Below are 9,438 nucleotides of genomic sequence, written 5' to 3'. Positions count from 1 at the left end.
ACTTTTTCCAAAATCCTTTTGCACTTTTATATTTTCCGACTCTGTCGAGATCCTTGGCAGGTAGTACACTTAAAAGGCTAGACTCAACCTTACAATTTGCCATAACAACGTTACGTTGCTCGTCAGTCCATTGATGTTCCTCAAGTTCTTCTTCTTTTTTACTTTTGGACACTTTAAAATCATATTTCATTGTTAGACACATATTAAAGTCAATTTTAAAATAAACCTGCATTCATCGCTTCCAAAAAACGAACTCCCTCTCAAACGTTGGTGGATAGATGTTAGCTCCAACCATCTCGTTGCTTCAGTCAGCGGTTAGTCCTCTTGAGACGTCCTGACTCTGATACCACTTGTTGGTCCTTTTGGAAGTCGGCTAGAAGGGGAAGGGAGAATTACCTTGCACAAAATCAAAAGAAAACTAAGTTCATTTAAACTAACACTTGCATAAATAAATAAAAACAATAAACTAAAAAAAGAGGCACGAAAATTTACTTAATTACAACCGTGGAAGTTGTTAATCTAAAGAGAATGAAGCGCAATAGATATCTCCTTTCACGCAGAGAAGTCTCTTACAACATTCAAGCACAGAAAAATAAAAAGCTAAACTAACAATGAAAACATACAAGTGTTGTAATCAGAGTTGTTTGTCTTGTTGAGTTTCTTAGACCAAGGCTATATTCATAGCCTTGGTCGGGGCACTTGGAAGGATTCCAAGTGCCTGAAAGGGGATAAAACTTTATCCTTTCTCGCATAGATCACGTTTGACCGCGATCTGAATAACATCCAGGTCCGGGCACCTCAGACTGGTCCAAGCGTCCAAAAAAGTTTCGAGCGCCTGGACCAAGAAAGTCAACAACGTTGATTTTTTCGGTCCGAGCCCTCTGCTCCAGTTTAACTCGCCTAGATCTGGGTCTTCCGTTCTGGCTCCGCTTGCTTGGATGATCTTAGCCATTCGGAATAAGGCTCAACTGAACCCGACTTTCGATTTTCTCGAGCAAGTTTCCGCTTCGGGTTCTCGTCCCTCGAAATCGTCGCGTGCTTCCTTCGCACTCGCCAGCGTACTCATCCGCAGTTCTTCGTCCCTCGGATGCACCAAGTTCATCGACTCTCTCTCGTGCCGACCTTTTGGCTAGCTGCGTCTCTTGCTCCTCGAGTAATATTCCGCTTCAATTTCTCGTCCCTCAAAAATATCACATACTTCTTTCTCGTCCGCCAGTGTACTCTTCCACAGCACCTCGTCCTTCGGACGCATCGAATCCGTCGATTCTCTCCCGTGCCGTCCTTCTCGTTAGTCGCGTCTTCCGCTCGACTTTCTGTGCTCTTAAACCTCTACACATTTAGACATAAGGTTAAACCATCACATTACCTAACTTAATTTGTTTGATCACATCAAAACAATATTAGAATTCCGACACAATGCAGTGGTACAATTTGATCCAAGATCATTCAGGGTCTCCAAAATGAGGAAAAGCCACCAGCCATTAGCTCGATCGGCTCTGTTTCTTTTGTTGAGCTGATAAATGAAAATAAAACAAAGAAGATGAACATAGCACACGTATAAGAACGCAAATCAAATTACGAGTCTCAGAAAACTGCAATACGCACTTACGGAGACGTTAAAGTCCAGACAAATAGAGAGTGGCAAAGACTTATGAGATACGGAGCGTTGAGTTGAAGCGCCAAGTTATCGTCGTCGGATTATCAGGAGAACGAGTGGAGCAGCTCGACCATCCGCTTTCGCTTCGTCTGTGCCCCCAAGATGAGGACGATGCCTCCATCCTCCGCAAGATTCGTTAGAAGATAACGTAGCCCATGCGGAGTCGAGGTCCTGGGCCTTGCCCTGGAGTTCGTCTCGGCAACTACCCACTGCAGTGCTCACTCGTTGCCTGGAAGAAGACGAATCACGGACATCCTCGGGTTCACAGATCCTGATGCTTCGCCTCCACTTGTATCGAATATCACGGATTCGAGCCAAATCGAAGGCGAAAAGGAAATGCCGAGCGGATCAATTAGGGTTCCGGAAACGAGAAGGAGCGACGAGCGGGAGCAGATCAATTTATAGTTGGGCAGCGAGTTAGAAATAAATGGGCCGGTCGGCCCAAGATGACTGTAGAAAATTGGGTCGAAGGCTAAAGGCGAAGTAACCGTGAAAGAAATGTGAAAACGGAATCTACTGGAGAATATTCGTTTCTGGGCGCGGCATCGTACCCCTCGCCAATGCAATCTTCTTCTCTTCCTTCTCCGCCTTTTTAACTTGGAATTTCTTTCCTCCTGATGCTTCGTTTCGTCCTTGAACAATCTCTTTGCCTCTCTTTGTGCCCAAGTAAGCTTCTGTTTAATTTGAGAGAACTATTTTTTCTTTATTTTGTATTTTTTTATCCGCTTATGTTTTTTTTTTAATCAAATATGTGATTCCTAATCGTTGATTACTACTTCTCTCGCTTGTTGGAATCAGTCCCTTGAGATGTTTAACGAGGAATTAATTAGGATACAAATAGATTGTGGTTTAGTTGAATCGATTTAGTATTATAAGTAATTCTAACATGCCATTGTATTTGATTTTGATCAAATCAGGCGCCATGATTTAATTTTTACTAAATCATATTTGTGTCGTAAATTTTATTTTGTTTTACTTTTTTATATATCTTTATCAAATTTTCTCTACAAAAGTTAACTGATGTTGCCATTTTTTAGTCGTGTAACTTAATTTTCAAATCAAATTGTAGTGTCCAAATCCCATCCCTACAAAATTAGGGATTGAGGATTTATTAAAGATCATCTTAATTCATAGATATGTTTCACTCACTCTATAGGATCTTGTAACAAATTGTGTGTTTAAGGTGTGATGATAAAATTAAATCTAACCGATATATATATATATATATATATATATATATATATATATATATAAACTTTAATTATTAGTATTTATTTGATTATTGACTGTTAAAATGATTATGTACAGACAAGATGGGTGGCCTTTCAAAACTGAACTAGTTCAGCCAGGCCAACCTGGCAATTTCACCGGATGGCTAACGAATTGAGAGCCAAATTGATTCGAACTTAGACCTACCCGTTCTGAGAAAACCCTGAAGAAGCGTCGAACGAAATCAATCAACAACCAACTGGCCGTTCAAATACACATTTCATTTTATCCTTAATCTACACAAATATGCAACTCAACAATGTCATTATCCAACAAGGGAGAAAACAGAAGGAAGGAATGGCACAAGAACAATTCTCTTTTTGCAATACAGTTTAGCCGCTGCCACTGATGGGGGCACAATGACCATATGGTGTTAGCACTTAGAATGCTACTTGATGGATATATAGTATCGTCTCCTGAAAACTGAATCTTCTCAGTTTCGGTGGTTTGGAATTGCTTGAGAGGACAATATAGAAAGTATGAGTCTTTGTTGCTAAATTACTCGAGTAAGCTGGCTAGAGTAAACTATTCTTACCTTATGAGTCGGAGGTTGCAACCCTAGCTGGTTTTCTGATTTTGAGAATGCCCCTCATGTGTTCGTAGGCCATCACGAAGACACCGAGGAAATAAAGAAAACTTAGTTGTATCTTTCCTAGGAAATTGTACGCTGTTAACACGTTACTAGTCATCCAGTTGTTATTGCTCGTCGATGATTGTGTTTCAGTTGGAGATGATCCTGCTAAGACCATACACCAGAAAAATAATTGACCTATCCTGTAATGAGGATTGATCATGTTTATGAATACAATCTGTGGTGCTTTGTACTTACCATCACCAGTCTGCCCCTTGGACCAGCAAGACCACTCTTCAGGCTTAAGCTTGAATATCGATGCAGTTATTAGTTCCCGCAGAGCTTGATTAACCTGTGCACAGAATGACATTGGCTCTAAATTATTTCTTAGCTTTTCAAATTTCAAAAATAGAAAAATATTTTCATTAACCAAAGTCAAATCAACAAGATGTTTATCCTTAGATAAAGTCTTTGATACTGCTCTGTTTGCTCCGGAGACGAATCACTAAAAGGGCGAATTTTGAACAGGAATTGAGATACTATTTTTTTTCATTTACTAGATGCAAAATTTGCGGAAGGATAAATTCACAAATCATTTGTGGATTGATTTTGACTATGAAATGAACATTTCCTTACTCCCGTCTCCTGAGCCTTTGTCTCCTGATCCTCTGTTGTTGTTGTTGCTGCTGCGAACCTAACACTGAGCTCATGACGGCTGCCTGGTCACAAGCTTGAAGCCTCCTCACAAGTTTGTGATCACCGCCTAGTTGTGAGCTTGCAACGGTCACCTGGGTACCGAACTCATTTTGACTGTAGTTGGAAGCTCGCAGCAGCCGCCTGATCACGAGCTGGCTGCTAACCACGACTTTGCCAGCCACAGCAAGTGTCGTGAGTCAATAGTCTTCCCATTCTTTCTACACACGTAAACTAGCTAATCTTTTTTCCCCTCTTTTTTCTTTTCCTTTCTCTTTTGTATACGGAAGGATGATCCAACCCTCTATTTTTCTACACAGGTAAACTAGTTAATCTTTTTTTCCCTCTCTTTTATTTTCCTTTCTCTTTTGTATACGGAAGGATGATCCATCCCTCTATTTATCCATCCATCAGAGTTAACTGGGCACTAGACTCTTTGACCACTTCGTACAATACTACAATGTCAATTAATGACAATTCCAAGTGGATATTCCATATTTCTATTGATCATGAGTAAAAAAATTGTAAATTAATTATATTAGACATTTAGATACGCACCTGTGTGGTCCGATACATATAATTAAGTCCAAGTAACAGAACATTTTTTGCATAGTGTTGCTGAAATAGAATTAACTCTACAAGCAGTTGATATTAGCATTTCATTGGGTGAGCAGAAACTTGAGCCTGAACAATGTCGGTGTATAGGATATACTTGTATTACAGCTTAACAATCTTTTTTTTACCGACTGTTGACTTCTAACTGCACAAAATCCACTTTTTAAGGAAATACATTATTCACTACTGATTTTTTGTTGTCAGTTCATGAAATTCCTAAATGTTCATTTTTTTTCTTCTTTAGTTTGCCTTTTAATTAAACATCAGAAGAAACTTGAGTCTGAACAATGTCTATGTATGGGAAACTTGTATTATATTGTTATTTTGACAAGCTTTTTTTTTCATTTATGTCGTTTAACATATGGACTTTAATTATGACAAAATGAGCATTCGACAAAGAAATAACCAAGCCCTGAAGTGTACCTCATCTGGCCTTTCATGGCTCACAAGATGGGCACCATGAAGTTCAACCATTCTGGCAACAGGTCGGAGCTTCTCCGCAAGGTTCCTTGCATGGTCTACTTGAGCAATGACATCATGCCTAACAAAATTTAATTATCAATTACTCAAATCTTGATATACTAACAAAAAGTCAGCACATTAAAATTGGGTGGAGAAGGTGAGTATCGATGACCTTCCATGGATAATTGAAATCAGAAATCCAGATGATTGAATTCTCTCCAGCTCTTTTGATGTCATCTTATGATTCCAACAAGCATTAACTTGGCCTTCAAAGCCAATGCTCGATTGCATTCCGGTCGATGATATATTCTTCACATATTCCTGATGTGTGAAAAAATTTTAAGTGCAGGCTTCAGAAGCAATGAAACCGAAAGTTCAAAAAAAATAGTAGAAAGATTGATGAAGCTCATGCAGTTAATTATGATAATGGTAATTGCTTTCCACCTATAATTCTGTCTTGCAAGCTCCTAACAGTTGAATTCTTAAAATTCAATTAGTAATTGTTCATTTCAGATACTAACTCAAAATGGAAAAACGAATAGGACTTACGAGATATTGCACTGTATGGTTAAATTATTTGACACAAAAGGAACATCGCTAACCTGATAAAGTATATCCCTTCTTCTACATGATCCACATTGCTCATCAAGATATTCCTATATTTAGCAAACATGAAACAAATCAATGATATAAAGGTAAGGGGATATAAAGACAATCACACACAAGAAGAGAAGAAAATGAGCTGTGAATGTTTCTAATAACTAACCTTTGTGTAATGAGTTTCCAAGTCAACAACAGATCTTTGCTCTGGAGTTCTTGCTCTTAGGAAACGAAATGCAAGGGATAGCATTTGACGATCAATCTGCAAAAAGAACCAATATAACCATATAATTATCTTGAAAGAGATTTGATTTTAGATGTAGGGTTCAGTGAAACAACTATGATAGAAGATAATGATTAAGATCACTGCAAGCATTAATATCCTCAAGCTTGTGCCTGTCCCAACTTTACATATGAAAATGTGTGATTAAATATGGATGTTGAAAGGACTACCATTACTTCGTTTAGATCAACAATCTCAGAGGTTTCTTCGAGTATTTATTGAAGTTTATGACAAATTACGAAAACTATCAGACTTGCTGTCATGAGCAGAGAAACTTTACTACTGGGGCTGGAGATGATAAGCATCAAAGAAGAAACTACGTTTTAAAATAGGTTCATATTGGTGAGTTAGAAGATTCGAAGCCCTAGGTGTGGGATGGGGTGACCATGTCCTGTCACAAAGATGACCCTTGAGTCTGGCCGACCACAACTCATGACAGGGATATTGCAGCTCAATTCAATTCTTATTAATTTTTAATACTAAATTGTGTTTATTTATCATTTTAAATAGCTTTAAAAAATTAAAATCTTATTGAATTACCTTGTGTTCTTTTAAAAAAAATACTTATATATCTCTTTTGGTATAAAAAAAAACACCCACATAGTCTTCACATTTTTTCTAGAGTTTTTAATAGCTATTATATTGTTACTATATAATTTTTAGTCTGTTGAATCAGCTCGGACCATGGCCAAGACAACCCACTGCCAACAGACTCCTTCCCTCCTCACAAAGCGTAGCTGCCAATCAGCATATGATACCAAGAGCAACTGAAGTCTTGAAAAAAAATTATAGCTAACAACTTCCATCAAACACCGCCATTGAAGATCAAGAAAAAAGAAGAAAGAAAACAGCAACAAAATTGCAAAATTTAAAAGCTAAAGTGATGGTCACCGAATTGCATGGACAATTTTGAGCATAATAAAAATTTGAAGAAGATCAATGGAGTTAATTCTTTTGAGTTTATAGTATTTCGAAAATACCCTCGGGAAGCACTCAAATCCACCACCTGTTACATTGAGCAAGGCCAAGGAGCTTATCCTATCTGGCGCAATGGTTGTCAATTTGCAAGCGATCATTCCTCCTGGTTACAATCAGCCCAAATTCAATCAAATTAGAGATTGGGCAAGCATATGCAAGAGTTCATATCTGCAACTTCATGAATCCTTTCCCATTTTAAAGATGAATGCCTGAGCATATATAAGGTAAATGCCACTGGTTTTTGCTAAACAGAAGAGATAAAGATGGCTCACCCATGGAATGACCAAAGACATGAGCTTTTTTCCAGCCTATATGATCCAACAGAGCAAGAGCATCCTTTGCCATGAGGGTCGTTCTGCAATACAATTTTAGCATAATGTTGCACAAATTAATTTCTCCAATTTGATACACTATACACAGATTTAATCGCCTCAATTAGAAGTTATTAGAAACGGCTCCTATTTGGTAGCGATGGATAACAACAATGCTCAATTTGATACAAATTATACCAACCTCTCCAAAAAAAGTCATTAAGCATAAGTTTGGTAAGAAAAAATTGTTAAGGATTTCACCGATGAACTTCCATTTTGTTTAACGAACATTTTTGGTTTTGTCAATGTGGGGCAAAATAATGAATTATATCACTAATCCTTTTCATTGGTCAACATAGTCAATTCCCAATTGGGCCCTAAATAGCAAAGCAGAAGAAATTGTAGGATGTGATCTTCCTACACTACCGAAAAGGAACGATAAATCATCCCGAAAATTCGGAAGAAAAAGAAGGAAAAAAATAAGTAAGACGAAGAAGAGACCTACGTGTAATCAGATTTGTTGGAAGGCACAGAGCTACGGCCCATCCCGCGGTTATCGAAGCAGCAAACCTCGATCCCATCCTGCGCTTCCTCATCGGCTTCGCCGCCTTCACTTCCATTGCCGGACGGCGTCCTCGCCGCCGTCTCCGCCGCCTCCGCCGCCTCGTCATCGTTGGCCTCCGTCGCACCCGTCAACCCCTTAATCTGAGGTCCCCACGATTCGTGCGTCCCTGCCAATCCTACATCCAATCCAAAAAGGTAAAAACTCAAATCGAATTTCAGATCCCTGGATCAAAATTCCCAAATTCTGAACGAGAAATTCAAAATACCAACCGATGATTAGGAGGACCTTGGTGCTGCCATGGCCATACCTCCTGTAAAAGATCCGCACACTCTTCTCAGAATCGCAGTAGGGCATCTTCTCGCCTCGATTCAAGGATACAAATATCCCTCTAAAAATCGGAATATTTATCAATCTCTCGAATCACGAACAAAAAAAATGGAAGAAAAAAACACAAAAAGGGGATCGAGAAGGAACTCGGATCGCGAGAAAATTAGAATCGGCTTGATTGTTTATTTCAAGAGAATTGCAATTAAAGGAGCTTGAAATGGGGACGAAACGAGAACACGTGGGCAGACACATGTGGGCCGTGTACACGTCAGCAAGGCCGTTCATAGGCGGGAAGCGTAGGAGTCAAAGAGGCCTCGATGCTGTTGGAATCCGGGATGTAGCTCGCGTCTGCGCCGTCAGATCGTTGTAGTTATGTCAGCGCCGTCCATTCTTTTACCTAATGGCTGTTTTTGGTTTTTTTTCATTTCGCTCACTAACTTTCATAATACCTAAATTAAATACCCTTCCTCTTTCTTCTAAAAATAACCACGGTTTTTTGTAAGGACATTACAAAATGTTATATTATTTTAATAATATCATATGTATATATTAATTATATGATAGAAATTTTTAACTATCAGATTCATACCAATAAAATTTATTATTATTTTATATATTTTTATTCTATCATTTTTAAAAATTCACTGCTACATTATCAAATTCGGATCTGAATATCCAATTATTTTAAACTAAAATTAATATACTCCAAAAAAATCTTTCTAATATATTTATACTCTCATATTTAAATCTAATAATATAAATTGATAATAGTTAATTTTTAAACGTCAATTTTATCTTAAACTGATTGATAAGGAACTAGAATCATTTTAAATCAAAATTAATATATTTTTATAAGTCTTTTTGAATATATTTATACCTTCAAATTTAAATTTGATGGTGTAAATTTATAACAATTAATTTTTAAATAGGTGTAGTAACAATATAAAGAAATCTTGTGATTATTTTACAAAAGAGAGAGGAAGAGAATTTCAAAAAATACTTAAATTCTTAAACTTACGTATTATTTTTTTTTCCTATTTATAAGTTTACCCCTCTTCATTTCATAAATTTTTATCAAATCAAGTATTAAATTTACAAAAAATAATA

At 37.6% G+C, this 9,438-nt stretch overlaps 1 protein-coding gene across 2 annotated transcripts; it reads right to left on the bottom strand.

Moving 5' to 3' along the window:
- Positions 1-3,110: 3,110 nt before the first annotated feature.
- LOC122051237 (putative aminoacrylate hydrolase RutD) lies at positions 3,111-8,514 on the bottom strand. 2 transcript variants are annotated; one of them, XM_042612252.1, is made up of 11 exons: positions 8,274-8,514; positions 7,945-8,179; positions 7,401-7,483; positions 7,131-7,231; positions 6,034-6,129; positions 5,870-5,923; positions 5,440-5,588; positions 5,229-5,346; positions 3,756-3,849; positions 3,462-3,665; positions 3,111-3,382 (listed from the first exon to the last, which is right to left on the bottom strand). In XM_042612252.1, the coding sequence occupies exons 1-10, from the start codon at positions 8,356-8,358 to the stop codon at positions 3,463-3,465; spliced, it is 1,218 nt and encodes a 405-aa protein (XP_042468186.1). In that variant the 5' UTR covers positions 8,359-8,514; the 3' UTR covers positions 3,111-3,382; position 3,462. The 2 variants fall into 2 exon arrangements, with proteins under 2 accessions (XP_042468186.1, XP_042468187.1); XM_042612253.1 differs by having other exon boundaries at positions 7,941-8,179; positions 8,274-8,512.
- Between the last annotated feature and the right edge of the window lie 924 nt (positions 8,515-9,438).

Source organism: Zingiber officinale, chromosome 3A, assembly GCF_018446385.1.
Source record: "Zingiber officinale cultivar Zhangliang chromosome 3A, Zo_v1.1, whole genome shotgun sequence".
NCBI lineage: Eukaryota > Viridiplantae > Streptophyta > Magnoliopsida > Zingiberales > Zingiberaceae > Zingiber > Zingiber officinale.
The sequence above is the reverse complement of the archived record's forward strand: the minus strand, read 5'-3'. Positions and strand labels throughout refer to the sequence as shown.

Bases quoted from the DNA above. Each gene is read 5' to 3' on its own strand.
- LOC122051237 (XM_042612252.1), bottom strand. From the start codon at position 8,358: ATGCCCTACTGCGATTCTGAGAAGAGTGTGCGGATCTTTTACAGGAGG. The intron at 7,484-7,944 runs GTAGGTCTCTTC...ATTGTATTGCAG, and splicing joins TCCAACAAATCTGATTACAC to AACGACCCTCATGGCAAAGG. The intron at 5,924-6,033 runs GTTAGTTATTAG...TGCTAAATATAG, and splicing joins TGGAAACTCATTACACAAAG to GAATATCTTGATGAGCAATG.